Source organism: Periplaneta americana, chromosome 13, assembly GCF_040183065.1.
Source record: "Periplaneta americana isolate PAMFEO1 chromosome 13, P.americana_PAMFEO1_priV1, whole genome shotgun sequence".
In the NCBI taxonomy this organism is placed as follows: domain Eukaryota; kingdom Metazoa; phylum Arthropoda; class Insecta; order Blattodea; family Blattidae; genus Periplaneta; species Periplaneta americana.
The window spans coordinates 100,998,959-101,026,826 of record NC_091129.1 but is presented as its reverse complement, the minus strand read 5'-3'; the positions used below and the strand labels follow the sequence as shown (position 1 = coordinate 101,026,826).

General features: G+C 35.7%; 2 protein-coding genes across 3 annotated transcripts; both read left to right on the top strand.

Annotated features, from left to right (window-relative positions):
- The first annotated feature begins 2,000 nt into the window (after positions 1-2,000).
- LOC138712169 (serine/threonine-protein kinase RIO3) lies at positions 2,001-3,841 on the top strand. Its single transcript, XM_069843661.1, has one exon. It carries the CDS (start codon positions 2,149-2,151, stop codon positions 3,667-3,669), a length of 1,521 nt encoding a protein of 506 aa, XP_069699762.1. The 5' UTR covers positions 2,001-2,148; the 3' UTR covers positions 3,670-3,841.
- An 825-nt stretch (positions 3,842-4,666) lies between these two features.
- On the top strand, positions 4,667-20,061 carry LOC138712171 (receptor-binding cancer antigen expressed on SiSo cells). Of its 2 annotated transcripts, none has more exons than XM_069843663.1 (5): positions 4,667-4,746; positions 5,337-5,513; positions 10,091-10,249; positions 13,428-13,553; positions 18,436-18,766. In XM_069843663.1, the coding sequence occupies exons 2-5, from the start codon at positions 5,340-5,342 to the stop codon at positions 18,631-18,633; spliced, it is 657 nt and encodes a 218-aa protein (XP_069699764.1). In that variant the 5' UTR covers positions 4,667-4,746; positions 5,337-5,339; the 3' UTR covers positions 18,634-18,766. The 2 variants fall into 2 exon arrangements, with proteins under 2 accessions (XP_069699764.1, XP_069699763.1); XM_069843662.1 differs by lacking the exon at positions 4,667-4,746 and adding an exon at positions 5,028-5,185 and having other exon boundaries at positions 18,436-20,061.
- Positions 20,062-27,868: the final 7,807 nt, after the last annotated feature.

Below are 27,868 nucleotides of genomic sequence, written 5' to 3'. Positions count from 1 at the left end.
GGTAAGGTAACACTGATGAGTGATGTTCAAAACCTTTATCGTCAAATTGAAACATTTATTTTAAAACATATCAGTATCATCAGGCATATCACCAAACTGCAACATACAAGAAGTTGTGACATTTTCGTTCGTCATAGTGTTGTCCCTCTGTTACAACTAGGCTATATTTAGAAAACGATATCTTGCTATCAGCATTTGATATGGCTAACCATACAACTATCTTGACCGAGGTAAACAAATGAATCGGAGTATAAAAAATAAACTATGTTAAAAACCTAGATCCAGAGTTATGCCAATTCCTATCGCGGAAATCCCCGTGTACATTTAGATAAAAAAAAGTTAGAGATATTTCCTGACAGTGGATAAAAACCCTCAACGGTATTTGTATTAGCTACTCTACATGATAACTTTTAGTTAAGGAATGAATATGATTCATGAAATGTTCTTTACTAAAAATTCAAACTCATTTTATTGCACAACTACCAAACAAAGAAATACAACTCAACATTCCCGTTAATTGAGTGTAATACGTTTTAACTTCCTTTATCACTAATAATTTTCCCTCGTGTCTCATAATTCACTAATAGAACGGAGAAGTTAAACCATTTCTGAGAAGAGCTACCACAACACACACGCATACTAAATGTCAACTAAAACTCCCGATGAATGTAAATTATGTAATATTTAATATATTATTTGAACAAAAGAGTGAGCTTATTTAAGTAAACAATAAGTCACTACAATGGAGAAAGATGATATGTGACGTAAATAACGTCACTGTGACATCCACATGTGCGCCAATTACGACAGTTAAATTGGTACAGTTCCATGTTCTCTGCACACAATGGCAAGTATAATGCTAATTCACGTGAAACAATGTTCAGAACAAACGAAGTCCAAATTTTTACGAAATATTACTACACCGCACTTAAATATAAAATTCATATTAAATACAAAACACAAACTTCCAGAAAACTTAGTTATATGTACCATTTACGTATAGCAAAATTATCATAAAATCTGTCTCGATGCATAAATAATTCTTCAAATTATTTCAACTGCAAACTGAAAGAATATTCAAATAAAACGTACTGCAATTCAACATGAACAATGACACTGTTTCTTTCATAAATGTTTAATACTTACCCAAAACATCACGTTAAATCCAAATATAACATACTTCAAACAGCAGCTAACTTCACTAGTGTCTCTTCTGTACTTACGAACAGGCATTTTGGCCACATTTAGATCACGATTCATATATAAACGATCAAAATAATAATCAGCTGTTCACTTCCCCAAACACCAGACCTGCCATTGTCACTCCACGCACTTCCCACTTGGACATTCACCCGACACCACAAACCAACACAACCTACACTTATGATTAGTTCCTTCTTTATGCGCTAGGTTCAGTAGCGCTGACGAATTCATCCCACAATGCAATCGGCAACACACAGTGCTACCAACATTCTAGCGTCTTGTTAGTTAGCGAAGCTTTGCATGGCAAAATTATAGTAACTTTTTTGTTTCCGGATTTCTTCACATTACATAGTTCATAAATCAATATTACAAACATATTACATTAGATAACAACATATCAATTACTACAGCATTAAATTTGATCCTGCTTATGCAAATATTATAAAAGTATGCTATTATAACGTCTTTGGTATGGACATATACTTGAAAAGTAGTAGTTACGAAAATCATTTTAATATAGTTTGGAATATGAAATTTTTCTTTGAATTAGTTTCAACAGTAATAGGCATTTAATGTGTAATTAGAATGTTGCTTATGTTCTTAATCGTTAGCCTCATGCTATAATATATAACATTAAGTGTTGCTGTAATTCTCATTTTATTCTCCGCATTGTTCTCAGTACTTCAATACAATTCTCTTTGGAATTGACTCTGATTATAGAACATTCTGCGTAATCTTTGCTCAACAGTTTATGTTCGCAACTTCTTTATCTATGGTCTTCCCATCCAGCTGTGGAGGAGGGGGAGGGGTTAGGACTGAGATTCGTGATTGTATTGTGCAAGTTTTCGACATCTGTTGCCAAGTACGTTGCAATCCGTTGGTAAGAAATACTTCATATAACGTGTAACGTTATAAATACATACATTTTTACACAACTACAGTAGTATGGATTTGGGTGCGACAGCAAGTGTTCCAACTTCTCCGTGGGGAAAGTTGCAACAACCAACTGAACCAGTATGCCTTGCAGATATTATGTCCGAGGAATTAGCGAAGGATCTCCAAGTAAAAGAAGAAGAACGTCTCGTCAAGAACTTCGCTGCAGAACCGGAACCCGTGACTGTCATCGAAAGTGCTCCTGGTTGTGACAGTGATCATATGATAGCTCAGATGTTACAGGTACAGTTTGACAAAGAATATGATGACATGCTGAAAAGAACTGAGAATAAATTTAATGGTTCGTCAAAAGTGTGCATATCGTATTCAAATTATCGTGTCCTTCCTGAAAATCTGGTATATGATAGTGATTCTGAAGATGAAGACGTCGATGACAAACATCGTGAATGGGACAGTTTTGTGAGTACAGAAAAAGCTTTTAAAGCTATGCCTAAATGTGGATACAAGAAAGAAGGTGATGCAATGGTAACTAAACATGATATGACAATGAATGGCCGTAGGAATGCATGTCGTGTTATGGAATTCCCTCCCGAGTTTCAAACCGGAGACGGTGGTGGCTTTGATATGCAGCTATCAAACAAAGTATTCAACAGCCTGAAAGTTTATTCACGTAGTGAACAATCTCGTAGGCATCGTTTGCACGATAAGAGCGAGCAAGCAACAGCAGAAATGTGTGTTGATTCCCGCACTCGCTTACTTCTGTATCGTTTGGTGAATCAGGAAGTACTGGAAAGGGTGAATGGTATCCTCAGCACCGGTAAGGAAGCTGTCGTTCTTCATGCAGAAGGTGGAGCTGGTCGAGATTGTGTTATACCGAAGGAGTGTGCTGTCAAAATTTTCAAGACCACTTTAAATGAATTCAAAACACGAGATAAATACATTCAAGATGACTACAGATTCAAAGATAGGTTTTCGAAACAAAATCCAAGAAAAATTATACACATGTGGGCAGAGAAAGAAATGCACAATCTGATGAGAATGAGAAAGTTTGGTATTCTTTGTCCAGATGTTGTAGTCTTGAAGAAACATATTTTGGTTATGTCCTTCATTGGAGAAAGTCATAAACCCGCTGAAAAGTTAAAGGAAGCATTTCTAAAACCCACAGAAATGACTGAAGCATATCTGCAGACCGCTGCAGCGATGAAAAAGATGTATGAGGATGCTCAACTTGTCCACGCAGACTTATCCGAGTACAATATCCTGTGGCATAATAAACAGTGTTGGTTCATTGATGTCAGCCAGTCTGTTGATCGAAATCATCCCAAAGCTCTGGATTTTCTGTACAGGGACTGTGTCAACGTATCAAACTTTTTTAAGAAGAAGGGTACTGAGGAAGCCAAATCTGCAGAAGAACTGTTTTTTGATATCACAGGTTTACCTGTGTCTGAAGGTGGTGTTGGTGTACTGGGGCAAGTGCAAGATTTTGAGCGAAATGAAGAGTTACTAACTCACGAACAGGGGGAAAAAGATTATCCTTTTGAATATTGCTGGGAACAATCGAAAAATGAATAACCTCATTCTCTGTACATGACTGTGAATTATGTACCTATTTTCTTTTAAAATGTTGCAAAGTTCTCCAGTTTAGGGACCCGTTGTGATACATGTTTTTAGTGTGAAGCATTTAATGTAGTGCTAATACAAAAAAAAAAAAAAAAAAAAAGATAATTTGTGTGTTAATCATTATTCAAGCTAAATGGGACCAAGATAACTGGAAATTGTGTTTAAAATTAAACGTGTTAATAGTGCTAATAAGTAAACTCAAGTTGGTTCTCCAAGAAATGTGCAGTTTAAACTTAATGCTATAGCCTGTGTAAACTTTATGTAATTTACATTCTTCTTTTTCCTCTCCTTGCATGTTCAAAAATAATTTCAAGTAGTGTATTGTGCAAGATACGGTATGTCATATATTTTGGGGGCCCAACTAGCTTATATTGTGTTACGAGTGTATTTATCTACACTTTGTTACATCAACATAAAATTTAGATTCATATGCATGTTGTGCCTTATGATTATGCAGAATATTGAAGGCTTGTCAGTACTGAGTTGGTATTGTTAGTATCAGTGCATAAGAAAAAGGGTATCTTGGGAAGAAAAATTAAGCTTGAATAATTAAAATTTTTCTCTATGTAAAGTAAATGTGTGCTTCTGCTTTAAGTTAAAAACAAAAATGATTGCTCCAAATAAAAAAAAAAATACAGGCCTAATAGAAATTTCATCATACCAGTAATAAAAAATAATGTCAGAAGTAATAACGGAAGTGCTTGTGTAAAAGTAAAAGTGTCTTGTTTGATTTGATGGATTTATGATAAGTTTAATAAAAGGAGTGTTATGTAATGGCTACAATGTACAGAAATTGGTGCTGGTTTTCTGATTTTATTCAAAGCATATATTTTCTTCAGGATGTTAAGTTACTCAAGATTTCTGTTATTTATTATTGGGCAATAGTACTGACATAATAAAATATATGTTTTGATAATATTGTTTTATTTCAGTTTTTATACTAAAATTAGTAGGCTATGTTTGATTTTAAACTATTGAGCTCTTCGGACATCTTTAACCTCCATGAATGTACTAGCATAGGTAAGTTAGGTAAGTAATTGATCAAATATTTAACAGATTGTTATGCTGAGACTCCTTAGATTTGAAAGCATGTCTTCAAATGAAACAGAAGTACAGAAAAATTGCAGTATAAAATATGCTTTTAGTAACATCGCTCCGCAAAAAAAAAATAAATAAATAAATAAATAATAAAATTAAAATAAATAAATAATAGATCGCTGGTGAGCACTGAACAAAGAAATTCATAATGGAATATGTTGGTAGTTCTGTCAGAGAGTATAGGTCAGCGGATGTGATGTTATCTGAGGTTATGTGGGTGTATCATATTTGTTTACGTCCACAATACGGACCGGGATGTTAACATAAATTTAATTTAATCATAACTTGTTTCTAAGATTATGTGAAATTCTTTATGTTACTTTAATATGAATTAAGACTTTATTTAAAACTGTCATCTTGAAATACCTTGGTAGGTCAATCAATATGTTTTTGAAGTAGGTTATGAGTTCAAGAAATCGGGACCCTGTGCAAGACATACGTAAATGGGATATTACTGTGTTTCGTCTTGCAACACGCGTAATTTTAATTGATCAAGAATCACTATTACTTTTACATTTCAGGCAATGGCAATCGCTTTTATGGTTAATCGATTAAAAGCATTGTTCCTGCTCTTGCTTGGAGTTGTAAAACGAGCTTTATGTTGTTTTCGACGGCGAAGACGTGCTTCTGGTGATCCAATTCCATTGACAGGTGTGGGAATTGTACCCAATAATGTTACTTCATCAGAAGACAGAAGTGTAAGTAATTGTAAAGTATCTCGAGAACATTTGCTCTTTATACTTTCTTAGAAAGCAGTAGTTGCCCAATTGAAGTAATACACTTTTGCTTAACTTGTTCCAAATTTTAGCTCGTGTCAATCTGAAGCTATAATATCTTCAATGCAATCTACACGGAAATCATTTAAATCCGTATTATTTGACTTCTATTCAGATAGACTTTTTACTTATTTAATAGGCTACCTGTCACATCATGTAGGCGTATCTTTTTAATTTCTGCACAGGTCTTGGTTTTTTAATAGCTAAGTTATAGTCAGAATTTTTATCCCCTTCATTCTTCATTCGTTTTATTTCTTTCCAGAGATTCAACGTGCTATTCTAATTTGAGCCTATTGAAAACAGATTTCTCTGCTGCATACCAGCAATCACGAAGTTCACATGTAGTAAGATTCACTAACTTATTTCTCCAGAAAAACTACACTGATTTTTTTTTTTTTTTTTTGGCTTCACTGGATGTATTATAGATCTCTCAAGTGTTAGGTTGATATTGGTAACAAGCAGGGAGGAAAAAAGGATGCTACAACAGTGTATTAAAATATGCAAGTACGGTCAGTAGACCTCTCAAACGATTTGTATGTTCAAAGTATTTGTGATTAGCCTACAAGCTAAAACCACGCCATTAACATTAATACAGGCTTACATCTCAAAAAAGCCAATGACGCTGAAGAAAATTCTGCCTTCAGTGTAGCTTTTCTGGAGAAATACCTAAGATACCATAAATAATGAAAATAAGTAGCCTATGTCAACCCAGTTGCAATATTTGAAGATAAAATCAAGATAGGCCTATTTAGATTTAGACTTATCATGTAAATGTACGCTATAGGAATGCAAGATCTTGGGAAATAGATATGATATGGACATTGGAGTTAGTGTAACACGAAATATACGATAAAAATGTTTCTTCGAACTGACGTAAAATATTGCAATGAAGGGTGAAAATACTTTCATTTTCAGTGTTGCAACTTCTGTTGTAATGAACATGCATGTCCTATATTCATTTTTTCTGATGAATTGTCAGAACTAAGTATATAACTTTAAAAACTCTATTGCTAATAACTAGGGGGTGAATGTTAATGACCTAAGAATAGCTGAAAATGGCCAATAAAATGACCTTATATTTACATAAAAATGTTCTAAATTAAAAATATGACCTTAAAAGTTAACAAAATCAAATGCGATCTTATGTGACAATGGTAAGGTACACAGATTACTCAACATACCCATGAGCCAACAACACTACAATGAAGAAGTGAACACAAATACATTGCACAAGAAAACGCTTACAATCCAAACATAATAGACAATATCATAAGAAAGACAAAACAAAAACTTAACAAACACAAAAACACGCAAAACAACACAATCACAAGAACACAAGAAATACATCACACTAACATATGAAAACAAAAGCACACATAAGATAGCATCTTCATTCAGAAAGCAGAAATACAACATAGCATACAGAACAGAAAAAACACTACAAAGACATCTCAACACACAAACAAATAAATACAACCACACAGACGTATAAAAACTCACATTTAATAGTTGCGAAAAGTTCTACATTGGACAGACAGGCAGATCATTCCAAACATGCTACAAAGAACACATTAAAGCAATAACCAGAGGACACAATACATCCACATACGCCGAACACATAACTAATGCTAACCATACATACAATAACATAAATACAGACATGGAAATCCTACACATACAACGCAAAAACCAAAAACTCAACACATTAGAACAATATGAAATATACACACACACACTAAAACACATACCGATCAAATTCTCAACACACAGATCAATTTCATTACACACACGCTATTTGACTCTACTTTTCTACGCACCCTCACAACAGGTAGCGAAGTTCGAGATGACGCCAAGATCTAGTAGGCTCTGAGGATGGTGTGAAGAAGCACCGAAACAGCTGTAAGCCACAGTTGCTTATGTAATTTAACACGAGTAAGTTTGCCAATCAACCAATCATTTATACACTTAATACACAATTACAATTCAGACACACACATTATTCGATCTAATATAATAGTGTATAACATACAAACATAAAAACAGCATACCCCCACCATAGATAGGGTGACCAGATTCACATCGATAAAAATGAGGACACAAAGCTTCAAAAAGGAAGACATTGTTAGAAAAAAAAAAAAAAGAGGACAAAATATGTACTTATATTTAGGCTAGGCCTTATATTATATTATAAATTACGTCAATATCTATTTTATTACAAAATATTTACAGTACAGATTTAGGTTTATATCATACTTAAAAGTATGTTAATATCACAAAATAATTATGATAAAACTTATTAATAATAATAATAATAATAATAATAATAATAATAATAATAATAATAATAATAATAGTGATGATGATTTTACAGGGAATTATAATTATTAAAGAAGACAGAAAATATCTATTTAGATTTAGGCTCAGGTATATATTATACTTAAAATTATATCAATATGTATTTTATTACAGCATTACATATGATAAAAGTTAATAATATAAAATGGTTTTACAATTATCTACTTATTAAAACCAAGGGAACTATAATTATTATCAAAATACATGGAAAGGCCGCACAAAGTGTGAATTTAATATTATTTTATAAGCAAAGAGATTTATGATCGTTGGCAAAGAGTATATTCTGTCGATGCTGCTGCCATGTACAGGCAGATTACTTGAAAAAGGCGTCAAATCAGATAATTTCAAAATATCTTGCATACTAGTTACGAAAAGGAGGATATTTCTTGATTTTTAAAAAATCTGCCTGGACAAAGGCCTAAAAAAAAAAAAAAGAGGACATGTCCGGACAAAAGAGGACGTCTGATCACTCCAAGCATACAGTAGCGTGCAAATTAATCCGAACAACGTAATTACTTATGCAAAAACACTCAAACGGGATAAAAAAAGGATCTAAGACATACCTCAGTAATCTATGTGGCCTCCCTTGTTCCTAATAACAGCTCTGAGACGATTTGGCATGGATTCCACTAATTTCCCACAAATATTCTTCATTTCTTCATCTCGAAACCATACACCAATGAGGGCAGAAATCATCTTCTCCTTTGTAGAACAATCCATTTTTTGCATTCTTCTTTTGCCACAAGTTCTCAATGGGGTTGATGTCGGGTGAGTTGCCTGGCCAGGGGAGTACCTGAATATTCTTCTTGTTGAAGAATTCTGTAGTTTTTCGAGACGTATGGCATGGTGCCAGGTCTTGTTGGAACACACCTCTGCCATCCGGAAATGATTTTTGCAGCTGGGGTACGATTCTGGTTTCCAATAAGTGAATATATTTGTCAGAATTCATCATTCCCTTGATAGGTATTAATGCTCCAGGCCCTTCATGTGTAAAACAACCCCAAAACATTACTTTAGGGGGGTATTTGGGTGCTTGTTGGAGATGAGCTGCTGTTACTTTTTCGGATCCTTTCCGTACGTAAGAAACACGATGGCCGTGGACCTCGCAGTGAGACTCGTCGGAAAAAAATACATTCTTCCAGTCATTCACTGTCCAGTGTTGATGTAATTTTGCCCACATTAAGCGTTTTTTTGCACATAACAGGGGTTAGCAGTTGCTTCTTAATAGGCTTACGAGCCCTTCGTCCAGCTTCCAAAAGCCTAGCCGCACTGTTGTGACGTGAATATTCGCCCCAGTGGTAGCATTAACTCGCGGGTTAAGTCGACAGCAGTTAGTCTAGGATTTAATTTACTTTTTCTGACAAACGATCATCTGCAGGTGAAGTCTTCCTTTTCCGGCCACAGTTTCCTTTTTTCTGGGGTGTGATGGATCCAGTCTCCCTGTATCGTTTTATGATCGAATTAACATTAGCCAAACCGATGTGACATTCTGCAGCAATTTGCCTCTGTAACATAGAAGAATGCTCTGCTAATGTTATAATTTTAGACCGTTTTCGTGGAGTTGTATCCATTTGTGAAGACGACAGAATGTACACAGGATTGCAGTATTAAGTCTTCAACACAACTGAAATGATTATAAGTACAAAACGACAGGCAAAATGTCACACATTATAAAAAAAAATAATGACAGACCTTCAACAATGAAATTACATGTACTACAGATGTCAATTAAAGCAGTATGAGCAGCTGTGAGGCCAACAATGACAGTAAATGTAAAAATATGTCGTGTTCGGATTAATTTGCACGCTACTGTAGATGATAGGAAACACCGAAACTAGAAGCAAGATGAGCTGATGCAGGAGACGATGATGAAGAAACAATATCAATATCGAAATGGTGCTGTCTGTCTTATAGGATAAATTACCTTTTTAATAATAATTGTAACACTTTTAAAGTTTTATTTTATTTTATTTTTTTTTTAAGTTTTATATTTCATAACTCTTCTGTAGAGATGTTACAACTCAGAACTGTAAAGTAAACAGGTTCCAATTACTATTTTTCAATACCAATATTTAATTTCAAGTTTATCTAATGAATGTCAGCAGTCAAGTAATTTCATACTGGCATGGTTATTTTAATTTCAGGCACCAGATCTTCAAAGTTGGAATTCTTGGGATGAGAACCCAGTCTCTGTAATAACAGACCGCTCCCAGAATGCAGTACAACAGCAGATAGAAATGTACCGACAACAGGCAGCAAGGCATGGTTCTGAATCAGAGGAACCACAACCTGATTTCTTTGAGGTAGACATGTGTTGAAATTTAGAGGAAAGATGAGGATGTAGTAGAGTGGTTTTGGAAGAAGTTTCTTCTTCCTAGCCACATTGTCTTCCTACGAAGGTCTTGGGGCTCCAGGCTCTGGGACTTACATATTATTGGAGGATGGGACTTGGTCCTGTCAATATATAGGGTACACAATGAGCCAAAGCAAGCCTGAAGCTCGTGCAAGGAAAGAAGCAACTTTTGACAGCTCTGTAATGTATATTTTATTTCTGAACTCCTTTTATCTGCTCCCCGAATCCCTCAGTCAGTACTGGATATGCACTTGACTGTCTGGTGCCACACACAAAATGGACATGACATTGCCCCATAGATATATTCCCCAAACTTTCCTTCTGCGTTTATCTGCCTGCCCACCCACCTGCCCTCCAGTTGACTGTCTGCCATCAGGGTGAAGAAAGGGGCAATCCTGTTTAGTTGGAACATCACTCTCTGATTCTGTTTACTACAAATGTCAGAAGTTGTATCTTTCTGTGTGATCACTGTAAGTGTGAGGATCCGTCCTGGATCGAGTCCACAATCTTTATTTCATAAAAAATACGAGGACGAATCAACAAGTCTTTGCCCCCCTTTTTCTAAGTCACAATAATAAACATAGAGGAAAATCAAAATAGAGGTAGTGTTCTATTACCTTTGACTATTTTTTCACATAGTCACCACCGCTGTTCAGGCATTTATCCCATTGTACCACTAGTATGGAGATGTTGCTGTTGTAGAATTCGGCCGGTCGAGTGTGAAACCACTGCCAGACAGCAGTCTTCGTGTCATCGTCTGAAATGAACCTCTGGCTTGGCAGGAACTTCTTCAGTGGACTGAACACATGGTAATCACTGGGGGAGTGGTCTGGACTATAAAGTGGATACTCCATAATCTCCCATCCGAATGAGTTGGGCGGTGGTCCTATTTGCCACATGATGCCTAGCGTTGTCATGGAGAAAAACCACATTGTCCACGAGAATCCCCAGGTGCTTTTTTCTGATGGCAGCTCGCAGACATGTGAGTGTGCTGCAATATCTGTCTGCGTTGATGGTGTCACCTCATGTCATGAAATCCAGCAGGAGTGGTTCTCGGCAATCCCAGACCGTGAGCATCAACTTCCCAACTGATGGCATTGTGCAGAATTTCTTCATGACGGGCGAACCAGGATGTTTCCACACCATGCTCTCCTGCTTGGATTCTGGAGTGAAATGCAATGCTCACATTTCATTTCTGGTGACAATGAGATCCAGGAACCTTTCACCCTCATCAGAGTAACGCTGCAAATGTTGCAATAACGTCATCATTCTCTTGACCTTGTACACTTCATCCAATTGCTTAGGCTTCCACTGACATGAAACCACAGTCTACTATATACAGTCACGAAGCTTGAGTTTTGAGGGTGCTAGAAACAATAGACTGTGACGGTACTATTTTGCATTGCCTGTAATGAGGCGATATTAGCGATCCTAGTGGTGAGCAACTACCTAATGTTTGCATATTTACTATGTATTGAGCTTCGCGACTGTATATACTAGACTGTGATGAAACCTTGTGATACCCCAAGGAATCGTGAACGATATCGTAAACAATGCCTTACGAAATGCCAAGCTTCTTGGAAATGATCTTCAGGTGGACACGCCGATCTGCTTTCACCATTTCATCTACGTGGGCAATGTTGTCCAGTGTGGGAGAGGTGTGAGGCTGCCTCGACCGCTCGTTGTCATTAAGGTCTTCTCAGCCATTAGTGAACTCACAACACCACCACTGCACACTTCTCAAAGAAAGACACTTATCCCCATATGTCAGCTGCATTTCCCTATGGATTTTGATGGGCATTCGTCCCTTGCTCTGTAGAAAACAAATAATACTTCACTGCTCATACGACGTGCACGTATTAAGCACACCAGCCATCTTCATTGACTGATAGTGGTGCTGAGAGTTAATGCTGGGCAGGTCCAAGCATACCCTGTTGTATCAAATCTGTATCTTGGTTACTGAGTCACACTAATACGATTTGGCTGAAACAAAATAGGTTCAAAGACTTTTCGATTTGCCCTCATATATTTTATGCATCAGTAAATCAATCTTCTTAATGTATCCAGCTGTTTGCTGACAACATGAAGTCCACTATAGTCCACTGTAGTCTATCCAGTTGTTGTTTTTCACGAGAAATGAGGGGGTATTTTGATCGATGTTCATCATAGATGCCTGTTGCTAGTAGCCAGAGTTGGGGTGTAGTCAATATATACTGCAGGGCTGTGTCTTCTGCAACTGGTACTGATGATTTTAATTTACTTCTTTTGTGGTTTATGGATGGACAGTATAGAAGAATGTGTTCCAGATCTTCATCATGATTATTACACCACAGACAAGTAGGATTATCAGAAATGTGAAATCGGTGTAGGTACAATTGAGTGACAATGTGAACTGTTCTGGCTCTTGTTAAAAATGTTTGAACATGTCTGGGCAAGTTTTTGTACATGTTCAGGTCATTTGGTTTCTTTTGTACAGACTGTAAAATTTTTCCGTTGTCAGAAGAGAGTCAATTGTTGATCCATAGGTTTGTAAAATGAGACTTTACTGAAGCAAAAGCACTGGATAGAGATATCACTTGAAGAGGTTTTGGATGCAAATATGTTGCCTCGTTTGCAATATTATCGACTTTCTCGTTTCCAGGTATACCACAATGGCTGGGTATCCATTGAAGTGTTATTTCCTTTTGGAGTTTTTTTAGTTTACTGAGTTGTTTCTGAATTGGAATAAGTCTATGTGCGTATAGGTTTGGTACATATTTAATTATAACTTATTAAATATAGCCCCCTTGAAGTTGGTAAGTATGCACCAGTAAAACATTCCATAAATTTAAAATCTGAGAAGAGATTTAAAATTAAAACTGCTAGAAATAAATACTCAGAATAGAAAAAAACTTCTTTGTGATCAAAATGTAATTCCAAAGTATTGTAGAAGATCTGCAGTTGCAAAACTTAATCTTGTGACTGAACATGATTACCATGTAAAACTCCGATATAGATTGGAGATTTTAGGTAAATAACCAAAAGAAATTAGTACAGAAGATACCAGCACTTTTTCATCTCTAAGTATCAATGAAAATTGACCAGAATATTGAATATCAACCAGCCTTTGTGTTATTGTTACTTTCCAGGATATGACCCCTCGAATCACAAAGCAAACCAAATTCCTTGTAAAAGATAAAGAAGCAGATACACCTGTCTGGAATGACAATGCTGCTTCTCGTCTGACGTTAACTGTGGATCCAGTGACTTATACTGTGAGTATTGTAGCAAAAACTAAATTATTTGTTTGTTAAAATTTTCCAGATTACCAACTAACACAGAACATATTTCACTCTTGCAGCTTTTTTTGCACTTAAAAGTATGACACGTGACAAAATTGAGCTCTGAACTGACTGCAAAGCCTGAATAATTGTAGTCTATCAAATAGTAACATGGTATATGACCAGGATTAAGAACAGAATCATTAGCAGGTCATAAACTTTATTGCTGAAAGGACAAAATTTGCTGTAGAGAACAATGTGCGATACATACTGGAAGTTAGGAGAGTCACATGACATGGAAAGTCCGTCAAGAGAGAGAAAAATACCGTTTTCAACAGAGAAATGTGTAGGAACAGAGGGGAAAATATTTTTATGATGTGTTATTTTGTTCATATTTATATTTCACATAACGTTGCCTTTTTGTCAAAAACAACAAAAGATTGTAAACATAATATTATCATGAGAAATGTCGTATAAAGTGTTTCATTACTTATAAATTTAACACACCCCAACGAAATTCTCAACACACAACTCAACTTCAAAACACATACACTCTTTGACTCTACACTATACCACAGGAACATACCCTCACAGGGAACAGAACAAATGGCGCCAAGACCAACAACGACCAGTTCTGAAGATGACCCATAAATAGGTCGAAACATGTAAACGAGGTACGTTGAAATTTAACACAGGAAAGTCTTACCATATAAATTTAATTTGGTAGCATCAAATGTAACACTGCTTTCAGCGTTCCAATGTGATCAGAATTATATAATTTTTGTTTGCATAACTAGATTCTTACCCAGACATATACAATATAGATACATCTTCCTGGCTTTTATATACTGCTGGTTTAACCTTTACCACTATTGCATGCAGATTTCTAACTTTTAATGCAGAGTTCGTATACCTGCATAATCGAGTAAATTCATGTTGGGTTCGTTAGCCAAGTGGTTTAAGGCACACGAGATATGTCTGGCCAGCATATTATGCCTAAGATCGCAGGTTCGCGTCCCAGCCACTGCATTTAATTGAGCCTGTGGTAGACAATGGGAGAACCCATGTGAAACAATTGATGTAATGGTACACATGGAAGCCGACGAGGTTTCAGTTGACTGCAGCTGCAATGATTTTGCATCTTCAAAAAAATAAAATAAATAAATGAATTGTTTTAATTAAGTGTAATGTCCTTATGTTACAGGAAATTAAAGAATATAAACCTACCTTATAAATAATATACAATTTATAACATATTATACTGTATCATGCCACAACTGTAGTACAAACTGTCCGCTATAATGGACCCTCATCTCTTAAAGGTTAAGTATCTTTCTTAATGGTAAGTACTACGATTCAGGAGTAACGTGCCAAAACTCTAGATCACAGTGCTGTCATGGATATTGCCCATGGTATGCTATGAAAAGTGAGAGCATATTAGGCCATCATCATTATTTAATGCTGCCAGGGGAAACAGCAGTAACCAGTGAAAACCTACCCCAATCAGTCTTCTTTAACTGGAACAACTGAATTTTGAATCTGGATCTTTGGTATAAAAAACAGATGCATTTGCCTTTCAGCTTACAGTGTAATGTTTTAATGAACATATATTTGTAAATTGAAATAAACATACACAAGGGGAATCAGAAGTGCAAACTAAATTTGTGACTTATACACGCAAATAGTAGCAAGAAAGTCTAGATAAACATGACGAAAAGATAATTGTGTATGTAGGATTTACAATCTACCACCGACTTAAGTGTTGATATACATTGTATACTTGTCTCCTTACACACTAGAAGCCATCCGTAGTTTTTTCCACAATCACCTGATTTAAGTCCATTGAATTTTTGTTTTGGGTCATCTGGACAGCATACTTTACAGCAACTTCATTGGCACAGTGAAAGAATTGGAGTAGTGAATTGTCTTTGCTTGTTGACAGTTCCGAAATCAAGCAGAAGTGTTCAAAAGAATTAGGAACTCCATGCTGAGCATCTAGATGCAAGGACAACATTTTGAGCATACGAGTGTACTGTAACATGTAACATGATTGCCTTTTTAACAGCAGTGGAACAGAAATATCTTATGTTTAATATTACTAGCGCTAACCCTCAAGCTAGGCACATTCCCAAACCCACATGAGCTGACTACACTAAGGTTCACTATGTACTCATGTTTCGAGAAGGAAACCCTACTTGTCCTTAAGTCAGTACTCTCCGTGCATTGCCAGCTGGTATTCGGAGAATGTTATGGAATGATGTAAATGTCTAATATGGAGAAACGAGAGACCTCAAAGAAATCAACTGCGACCTTGTTTGCCAGAAGTATCAGTATTGAAGATCTGACCACTCAGCCACCACAGATATTACCGGTATTAACTAGGACTATGACACCTAGGGTGCTATGCATAGACATTTCGCTAACCCACGCTACGAGCATGCTGAACTAGCCCCAGGTATAGACTGATTACTTGTACAGGATTCATATCATATCATATCACTAACACTGATTTATGTATACGAAAAACATTAATTCGCAGATCATCCACCGGAAGCCAGCGCTAAGAATGTCTATGAATATGGCCCTTAGTGTCCAGAAGTGAAAAGCATATGGTGGGACCATGTGTACAAATAATCAAGTCAGTTAGAATCGTAACCCTATTTTGCAAACCCATGTTTATTGAGACTTATTTGTTTTTACTACGAGGCACGTACATAAAGTAACTTTCCCACTCGTCCCACAGCTAGCAAACCATATGTTGAGCGAAGCGCCTGCGTGTATGTGATAGAGTAATGTCCTGGCATGGCGCATACCAGTGCTGCTCATCGGAGTGACTACTACCGTGGAGGAATCAGAGATTACGAATAAAGCTCTCCACCGGTGATATCCGATACTACCGTAGGTGGAACAGGGGGCATATGGAGGGATATGGGGGTTCGGAGCGAAGCGACAGTTAGCTCAAGGACGACCGGCGTGTACAGACTGACGGTAGTTGTGAGGGGAATAAAATGGCACCAAATCGGATATCTGTCGCATGGAAATTCTTTAATTTAGTTGAAGGTAATAATGAAGACGCACACTGTAAACTTTGTGGGCGAATTTACTCTAAGGGTGGTGGAACTTCGAATTTGTTAGACCATTTGAAGCGATTGCACAATCGCGAACTTGATGAAAACAATTACGCAAAACATTTGATAATATTTCTTTTTAAATTGTTTTAGTGCTACTGTTCCCAAATGCTCAAGTCTATGAAAAAGCCTTGAAATTTCTCTAAAACGTAACTTTCGAGGCAATAAAAAACAAATTAAATATTTACAAGATGACTTGAGTTATATTTTACTGTTTAGACAACTTGAGTTATATTTTACTGTTTGGATTAAAATATTTCTGAATGAAACTAAAGAAACATCTGGTAATAATATAATTACAATTATCCTTAAGTTGATATCCACTTATATTTTTATTACAGAGCAGGAGTGGCGCGTTTTAGAAGAGGCAGTTCAAATACTGACACCCTTTAACACAATAATCACAATCCTGTCCGGTGAAGAATCTGAATAAATTATGTTGGACAGTAAACTTTATTCCATTGATAGCCCACGTTTCTTTTGTTTCATTCTGAAGCTCCCTTAATATATTTTACGTTAACTAAACCGATTAGAATAATAATTGACAAACCATGTTTGCGATTAAACGAGAGTTTCTAGGAGAATTAAAGTATAAATGTTTACATTAGCTACTGAAAAGCTTTACTTCTGCATTAGTTTTGCAGTTAGATTGAATGTTATTAATTTGATCAATGACATAAAACTAATACGGCTTTCCACATATACTATGAATTTCAAAACTAGAAAAAAAATCTGTCAGCTAACGTAGCACTTTAAGCAACACAAAAAAAGAGCCGAAGAAAGAGAGAGAGAGATTAACATAAAAGAGAGATTAAACAACAACAAATTAGAACTTATTTTAAAAGATGCGCGGACGTCAGCGGACTCGAATCACTACCTGATCCGATTAAAGGAATGCTCAGCGGAAAGTGTATGTCTGTGCCACAGCACATATACAACCTGCGCTGCATCAATCGGAGATAACCGGAGGTCTCCGATTGAAAGCACGCAAACAACCGCTCCGGAGAAAACCTAATCATAAGCAGCACTAGCGCATGCGCTAGTGGAACTTCCCGAGTGCTCTCAGTAGCTTCGTTTCATTGGTTGAAGATGGACGCTCCTATTCCAGCTCTCGCTGCATGTGAAGTGCTATCAGTGATAAAGTTTTTTAATGCACAGGGAATAGCGCTGATTGAAATTTATCGTCAGCCAGGTCTATGGGCCTAATGTCATGAGCAAGCAGATGGTGCGTTGCTCCACAAGGTCGTCTGTGATGGTGGTTGGCCTCCCACTGCACTCTTCATCATGCACATTTTGTTGTCCTGCTGAAAATTGTCTACAGCAGCAACGCACCATCTGCTTGCTCATGATGTCAGGCCCATAGACCTGGCATAGCTGACGATAAATTTCAATTGGTTATATCCTATGCATTAAAAAACTTTATCACTGATCGCACTTCACACTCGGTGGGAGCTGAAATAGGAGCGTCCATCTTCAACTAATGAAACAAAGCTACTGAGAGCACTCGGGAAGTTCCGCTAGCGCATGTGCCATGCCAGGACATTACTCTATCATGTACACACAGTCGCTTCGCGCAACATATGGTTTGCTAGCTGTGGGACGAGTGGGAAAGTTACTTTATGGATGTGCCTTGTATTATGTACTTTTCACATTCACTTTGCGCTCTCACTTTGGATAGGATATGCCTTGTACATATCGTGGAAGATTTGCAACTGTACATATTTTTGTTTGTTTTGGTTCATGTTTAGTCTCCTGATCTTGGCACTTGGGAGGAGACCCCTGGATGGGAGGATCAGGCCCAAGAAGACTGGGATCCAGATACAATACTGAAAGAAAAACGACGGCTTGAGAGACAAAGAAGACTGGCAGAACAGCAGCAGAAGCGTCAGGAACGAGAGCAGCTCAAGATGAATAGACCTGTTGCTCTGGGAGCAAGATTAAGTTGACAATAGTTCCACATAAGGAAACTATGGGTTAACAATTGTACATAGAATACAACTTGAACAGCTGAGTTTTCTATAGGCCTTTGGTACTGCCACACTGTAAAAGTATTGTATGACAGTAGATACAGTTTCTAGTTCTTCTCTTCAAAGTTCTTAGTATCAGAAAAGAAAAATGAACGTGATGTTAGCAATATATATAACTATTGCATTTTGAAGTGCAAATCTCCAGACGTTTTATGGTTGTTACACCATTTTGTTGTGAGGTTTCATTAAAAATGCAAAATAAGGAATAATTATACAGTTTAACCTCAGGTCTATAGAGTCCCCAAACTATTTTAAGATTGTATATTCCAGGGGGCCAAGTACTGTTAAAGATGAGTGTATCTATTACTTTTGAAAAGGAAATGTGTACATTATGGAGAGGTACAGTAAGTGATCGCTTAAGGTTAAGACTATCCTCTAGGCACATCTAACTTGATAGAAACATTGGCACAAAGACTTCTCTCTGTGCAGTTTAATCAAAATGAATTAGTTTCATCCCAGGTTCCTTAGCATTTCCTAAAGGTACAATTTTCACCTATATGGATACACCTGTCAATAATTAAAATGGTAAGATATCAAGAATTTATGTTAGTGCTATTTAAATTAATACAGTCATTTCACTTACAACACTTTGTGTGTGTTCTACAATAAGTCAGATTAAATATGGTCAGATTATACTGGTGAAATCCATATTAATTAACCTCTTACACTGCAACTTTCTATTGTGCATACAGTAACACGTGAATTCAATCGAAATCATAAAATATCGGTAGTTTCCCAAATATAAACTCTTCGTCATGTTAAGTTCTCGCATTCACATAACGAATGCATAAAACTGCTTGTATACTATCAAATTTTCGTCAAATTTAATGCTTCACAAGACTTTTCAAGACTTGCAAATACTGTATAAGTTTTATTGTCAAATCACAACAGAAGTCTTCGATTGTCTTGAAAGTAAATATGATCAAATGTAATTGATCAATGATGTGACAGTTCTTTCAAAGAATTGGCCATTGTGATTGGAAAATATTATGGCTTCAAGAATGAAAAAAAAAAAAAAAATATGGTGTCCTGGGCGAGAAAAGTTGTTTGCGGGTTAATTCAATTATACGAATTAAACTCATCCTTGTATGCCATGGATTCTGTAGAATGCCACAACATGAAGAAAAATGTGTGTGAGAAAATTGTAAGGCAGATATCTCGAATTAAATACCAATACATGCCATGTACTTTTTGAACGAAAAAATTCCAATCTATAACCTAGGTCAGGCATGCCAGAAATCAGACCCTAAATGTGCAGTTTTGTGCGCGGATTGCTGGTCTGTGCGGACTGCATCATACAAGCATTGCTCTTACCAGTTCTTAGCTGGAGGGGTGTACAATAATCTATTCTGTGCTTCTAGTGTTGGATTAAATAGACATTTGGACATTATAAACACACTTAGCAGAAGGAAAAAAAAAAAAACAGAGTTATTATCAGTGTCCATATTTGACAATTCTAATACAAGAAACTTTAGGCTTGCTCAGTTATACTTCACAAAGTAGTGGTTTGTAAAGCATAACTTATTAATATGATTTTTATATAGTATTTGAAGAAAAAAAAATGCAGTAATTTCGAAACAACAAAAAACGAACAAGTATTTTATTTTACGTAGTAGGTACTAATTATTTTAAAGTAATAGACCCTACTCTTTCATTGTTCATTAAGCATTATTATTTATTTGGGCCATTGGTACACAAATGTTGAAGAAAATATTATACTCTCAATTAATTACATGCAGTAAGAAATCACTTCCTTACTGTATATCAATATAAATTAACATTAATATTAATAAATGATATAAATTAAGCTTAGAATTTAAATTCACATATAGTTTATTTTGAAAATGTTGAGAGCAAGTATCAACAAGTTGGGAGCGTTACTGAAAGAAATTAAAAGTGTAGTTCACAAGCTGTGAAGCTACAATATTCTCCTTATGTCAGGTTTAAAGATTTATTAATGTAAGTATATTAAATTAATATAGTGACGTGAGATGAAAAATTTGATGTTAAATGATTCGTAATTTCTCTTCTTCGTTATCTGTGAACTCCTCACTTTATCATAACTCATTCACAGACACAGCCAAATCAGCACCCGTACTGAAACTGTGTTACTGAAACAAAAGGTGATATAATATGCTCTGCAGGTACTGTATAGCCCTATCGCACTCCCTCCAAGGCGATTCACTCCTTCCAGGTAGGGGAATAGAAAGTCCAAATCGCACAGAGACAGATGCACAATGTGCAGATTTTGGCATGCCTGACCTAGGTGAATGAATAAAATTATAACCTATAACATAGGCGAATATAATAATATTAATACTAATAATAATAATAATAATAATAATAATAATAATAATAATAATAATAATAATAATAATTAATAATAATAAATTTAGCTTCCCTTATAAAAAGGTTGCCAGATTTGACAAAGCGTATTACATATAATTTCAGATAGGTTAGAATGATTTGAATGCCATATACCACGAGAAAAATGATAGTACGGATTGATTGGCATTGACGTTTTAAAACAACATGTAATCTTAATATTTCTAGTTGTAGGGTAATACAAATATTTTTTTGTATAGCTTCATTAATCTCCAAAGAATTTACACATTGCAATATTTGGTGGGTAGGCCTACATAGGTTACAATAAACTTGCACATGTTTAACCCCTTTTCAAATCTTTAGCAATATGAAACGGACTTTGACAAATCTTTTTCAGTATTGATCAATCTTTGACAAGTTTTCTTGTAAAGTATTGAATTGGAACAAAATTTGATCATGTACAAGCAACTTAAGGAATAAGTTCAATAAAAATATTATCCTAGTTTTCAATAGTAAAAGATAAGCTAAGGGATAATTGATGAGTTTGTGCATAGGAAAATAACAAGTTCAATAAAAATGCTATTCCAGTTTCAAATAGTAAAAAAATTAAGATTAAAAACGAAAAACAAAAGCGTATCATCACTGTGCCTCCAAAGTCCGCTGTGTGTTTTTAAAAAGATTTTGCAGGACAAAGAAAAAAGCATTGCCACTTTTGAAAATCAAGGGAATATTTTTTTGTCCTGAAAAATCTTTTTAAATACACATAGTGGGGTTTTGAAGGCGCAGAAACGATATTATTATCATAATGCTTAAGGTAAGTTTTCCACTTGTGCATTTAGAACTTCATTTATCAGATAATCACTCTTCGAATATTTGTAAACCAGAGACTGTACTGCTTCATACCTTTGTTTCCTCTATTTTCCCTTCAGATGCATTTAAAACCATTATAATTATGGCCAGGTATATAAGGTGCATTTATTCAATTTTGGATCTTGTAAATACAATTCTTTCTGTTTTTCCATTTCTTATCAAGTTACATGGCTACACTACATTGAACTCTTTCATGTTGCTCGAATTCATTATGTATTATTATATACACATTTGTTGTCTTACATACCCTTTATCTGTCTCTTATTCATTACATTTGCTATATTTTGTATGTTTTCTCTTCAGTTCTCTAATTCGTATTCTTTTATATTTATACTGCTTACATTCCAATTGGCTAATTTATATATATCCAAAATTTCAGATCTTGTCCTTTTAACATGCTAGAATTAAATACCAAGGAATTTGTCTGTGAAGCAACGAAGTACAGGGTTCCTACAAAAGAACTCCGGGGTTTTAAAAAATCATAACAGAAGAAATAAATGAGATGAAAGCATCTTATTTTTCACGCATGTTCAACAGCTCAAGCAGTTTGGTATAGTATGAATGGATCATTAATTGGCATACCTGGAGTAGAAATGTACATGCATTTGTTTTTTTTTACATAACTCCCAACATGCTGGCATGCATAGGGCAGCGACTGAATATCATTTGGATGTATGCAGAGCTACGAACAGAGTGCATATTGAAATCTACTAAATGCCAAAAAGTAAATAAATAAATAAAATAAACTTTGAAACCCTGCATTTAAATTTTTACAAGGGGGAGTTAGCAACACTTCACATAACCAATAACCATGAGGCTAGGGTTCTTCTTTTTTAGGATTTTCCTTTTCCTAGATGGTAGCCTTCTCCTAGTTGATTTGTGTTCCTGGACTTTCCGAGTTTTATCCACCCATAATCTTGGGCCGAAACCTCCATATTTATAGTCATTGGAGAGAGGTTCCTGACGTTTTAAAGGCTTCAGGAATAGGGCACAGGTGGTTGTTACTATAACTGTTTGGATCACCCCTTCATATCTGGTGTGATCCACCATCTGTCACTTAGGGGACGCACCTTATAGAGGTTAAAGTTCTGTGCTGTATGAGGTGGTCGCACAAGTCTCTAGTTGCTCTCGATGCTAAGATGTTATTGGGGGAATCCGTACAGCACAGCTAATTTTAGACGCAACTTTGGCGCTCCCATGCCCTTAGCAAGGGGAGGTGGTGTCGTTGGGTGTTAACACACAAGTTACATTTCGTCATGGCGAACACTTACACATACACCCACTTTAATACAAGACATAACTCTCCACAGACACACATCATGGCCTGCTGAAATGGTGTGCAACTTGAAAAGAGGTCACAGTCCTGTCATCTATCCACAAAATGTGGAACCCGAATCACGCAAGTGAAGTGAGTAGGCATTGGATACATATGGTAATGCCTTACTAATAACATTAGTATTCGGCTGTAGCTCATAGTCTTGTCACAATAAGCATTTGAACTTCTGCCATATTTTGGATACTGAAACAGGTGTCTATACTCAATGTGGGGAAAGACTTAGGTATTGTACGTCAAAAGCATAACACATTGCATGAATATGATATGTTCATTGTTGATCTAATGGTAATAGTATATCACATTCATTTATTCATTCATAGTTTTCTGTATTCCTCTTAATCTCCGCATATGATCCATCACGCCTGCAGTTTTTCTTGGGAGAAATAAATGCGGTAGCTTCCCATTGCTTTCTGCACACCACTCTCTCTTTTTTTCGCATCTTAAAAGATTCCAGGGGGCCCCAACGTGGAAGTGAGGAGAATGGATTCGACTAATTAGGTTCGTCCTCTGGACTTCACATATTCAACTAATAGGCAGCTTTGGAGACTTCGCACAGGAAGACATGTCAGGTATATGGGTATATATCACATATTTACAAAACACGCTCCTGTAATGTTCAGTAACTATGGTACACTCAAAGAGGTGTTTTTTTATGTAACACACTCTTTACTATGACATCTTAAATAAAAAAAAAGTTTGTAAAGGAACTGTGCGTGGATAATGAATCAACTTTACAGGGAGTTACACTTGAAAGGTTGATCTGCATAATTCACGTCACTGTTCGTTAACAGAAAACCACAATTTAAGTCACACAGAGTTAGTGTACACTCAATGTTAGTTGCTTGACGGTTGTCAGCCTACTTTGAGATCTGTGGTTACAGAGGGAAAAATTGGATCAGTGTCTGGTAAAGTTCCCAGGTAGCTCAGTTGTTAGAGTGTTGGTACATTTAACCAAAGGTCCCGGGTTCGATATCCGGCCCAGGAACAATTTTTTCCTGGAAATTATTCAAATCAACTGTACAGGGAGTTATACCTGAAAGCTTGATTTGAAAATATGCGTGGGTTCTCAGGGCTGCGTAAAAATCACCAATTTTAATTTTTTTTTTTTTTTTTTTTTTTTTTTTTGTGCAGAATTCATTAGATTTACGTTTTATGGATATATATCTTTTTCATCACGATTCAGATCATTTGGTCTTGTTTTCAAGAGCTTTCAATTTGATACATCCTTCTTGATATGGGACGACCTCTGAATCTGTATCTTGTTGGTTTATAAATTGAAACAAATTTGTGGAAGCTAATTTCTGGCATATTCTGTAAATGTTGGAACCAGTAATTTTTTAAAATATATCTTTGTATTTTCTCAGTTAAGATAATTATTTTTAGCTTTTTCCTAATATGTGTACACATTTAAGGATAAGATTTCAGTATTATAGCCTCTAGCCTTTTTAATCAAGCTTATTTATCTCCAGAAGTGAATTCATCTTTTGCAATAACATTACTTAAAGCGATAACCTACTGTACTGTGTTTTGCTGACTCGTATTTATAATAGCATTGTATGTACGCTTATATTGTACCGACTACTTACCTAGTAAGCTCACTGAATGAAAATTATGCATTCTGTGTACCTGGCAATGATTTTATTTCAAGTTACTGCTTTACGTGCTGTACAATGGGAACTTGGGGTAATAAGAGATTCATTTTGTGTGTATATGTATAGGTTATGAAGTATGTATATTTTGGCACGTAATGCATTTTATGAGTGCCTCGAACTAGTATTGAATTTCTTCATTGTTATTATTAAGCCTTATTAGCTATAAATGATCTTAGCTGAGTTTGCATTGTAGTTTCAAGTTAAGTCTGTCTTCACATGTCATTGCCCAATAATTTAATTTGAAGAATTTTAAAATAATTCTATAAATTGTTCTTATATCTTAGTCAAGAACTATCTAAAGGTCTTCGTCTTTTTTTAAATTCTTCGGATACTTACGAATTTTTTTATAATATGACTAGTGTATCTGAATTGTGTCTATAAAATTTTGGCAACTACATGGGCTCCTGATGTAGATTAATTACACTTTTGTACTCTAGTTACTTATTGATCTACGTTTTGTAGATGGCACGGGCTTGAACCTTTGAAAAGGCTGCAAACTTGTGCACTTACGCAAGATTGGTTAAAGTTCAGAATCCGACATGTTACATATTATATTTGTGTTTGGGTAAAAGGAGATGTCATAAAAATGAGTTTTGAGATAAATGAAAATTAAGCTTCGAACTCTTATTGCAAATAATTTTCTACACAAATAAAACACATCAAATGCTAGTATTCTTTTGATTTTTATACACCCACTTGTATAATTTAACTTGTGTGTTCATCTGGGGAACAAAATTCAATCTGGACAAAAATTGACTTAACCCCCTTTACCCGAACACCACCATGTCATTTCTGTTCTAAAGTAACTATGGAAACAAACATAAAAAAATATAAAAGATCAGCAAATAAAGATGAGTATTTCCCTTGACCCAAAAATTGTATTTGTCCATAATTGCTATCTGAACTGATTTTTCTTTCACCATCCTTAGCAACTTAAGCAATGGCTTTATTCACAACAGTGTGAATTATTTTTTTTTTAATCACTCTCTCAATGGCAACCAACACAACAGCAACAATAAAATCCAGGCAATAACTTTCAACCAAACCCCAGAAAATGAAACCATCTTGGAATGCTGCAAACTTCTAAAGCACCTAGGACATCAAAATAAGTCAATAGTTTTTTAGTGGTTACCTTTACACATTTGACTATTTGGCAATGAAATGGCAGATCAACTTGCCAAAAAAGGCACTAAAACTCAAACAATAACTCACTCCAAATCAAACCTCTGCAAAAAAGATTGAAGAAATCAAGAAATCATTTCAAATGGAAAACACGCAAAAAAATATTACAGCCGTCAGATGAAAGTCATGGGAAAAAATTGGTGAACTATCAACGGAAGTAAATTATAAAGGCCACAAGGAAGTTGTACCAAAATTTAGGTTAATGTCAGGACGTGACTGTCTACACAGGATAGGCATATACCAATCCAACAGATGTGTTTTGTGCAACAACCCTAACCAAATGATGGACAAACAACACCACCTGTTCTGTCCTGCCTTAAACCTAACTGCACAACAAACTGAGAAGCTTGTTAGCTTGTACTGGGAAGCTAGAGAGAAAATGACTTGATCGTCAATTCTTGCCATCGGAAAATAAATAATAAATAAAATCCATACAGTCAATTTGTATAATTTTTTTACAAACAACACATTACAAAGAAAAGGTGTACAATTTAAAATTGAATTTAGAGACCAGTAATGGATAAAATATTGTACAGCACATGAGAGTAAACAGATTTTTGTGCACTCATGAAAATTATCATCCTTGGCTTCGTCTCGAGCACTAAACTTTCCACTTGCATATAAAATCGAATTTTACTCCCTTATACAGTGTGCCCGCAGAAACATTCTGGGGTTATAAACTGCACTATGTGTTTTACGAAATTTATACCGGTGTCATTAGAAAGAACAGCTCAAAGAATTTCAGGGAATGCATAACAACAGATGGCAGCACAAGAAGAAAGGAAAAAAAATACGCCGTTTCTGCTTTTTGGCTTGTCATTAAGACATTGTTGGATATAAGCAAATTGTGATAAATGATCTTAATGTTAAATTTTCAAGTCTTTATAAATTCTGCGATATTTAGAAGGTTATTTAGGTTATGGCGAATCCACAGGAACGTAGTTTGTGTGTACTGGAATATCGTACTCTGAGTGTAGTAAGAGTACAGCGTGCTTTCAGACGAAATTTTCATCATGAGATACCTACCGACAAAACAATTCTGAAGTGGTGTAGAGATTTTGTAGAGCATGGATTCGTAGGTGATAAAAGGAAAGGTCATTCAGGGAAATGGCCTGTCAGTTTAGAAACTGTAGAACAGACGTGGGAGGCATTTGTACATAGTCCTCGAAAGTCTGTGTGTAGAGCTAGCCTGCAGTTAAACATTTCTAAATCCAAGGTCCTACGTTTTCATCTGCGATTTCACTCTACAAACTGCAATTAGTGCATAAGTTGAAATCTGATGACCATGCAAAACGACGTGTTTTCTGTGAAAATTTATCAAAACTAATGGCGGATGATGTTGGAATATGTGTGGCATGAGTGGGAATATCACCTTGATGTCTGCAGCATGACACATGGAGCACACATCGAGTGTCTTTGAGGTAGGTACAAAAATTTTTTAGTTTCTCTTTCTAATGATAACAGTTTCGTATAAATCCAGCAACTGACAGTGATGCTATAGCAGTTTATAACACCAGAACGTTTCTGCGGACACACTGTACTATGAATTATTATGAATGGAAGAGTATTTTTCCTGTGCCAAAGAAAATGTATGGTAGTACAGTTGACTTTGTCCTTCAACATCTCTCTCTTTATGGTACTTCCACAACCTTCCTTAATATTTGAATGTTACATGATTACTTCACAAACTTCTTTGAAAAAATTGGACATTTTCTGAGGACAGATTTCCCAACTCATTAATGTCGACCACAATTAAGGAATTAGAATTTTGCATTCCTGTTATAGACTT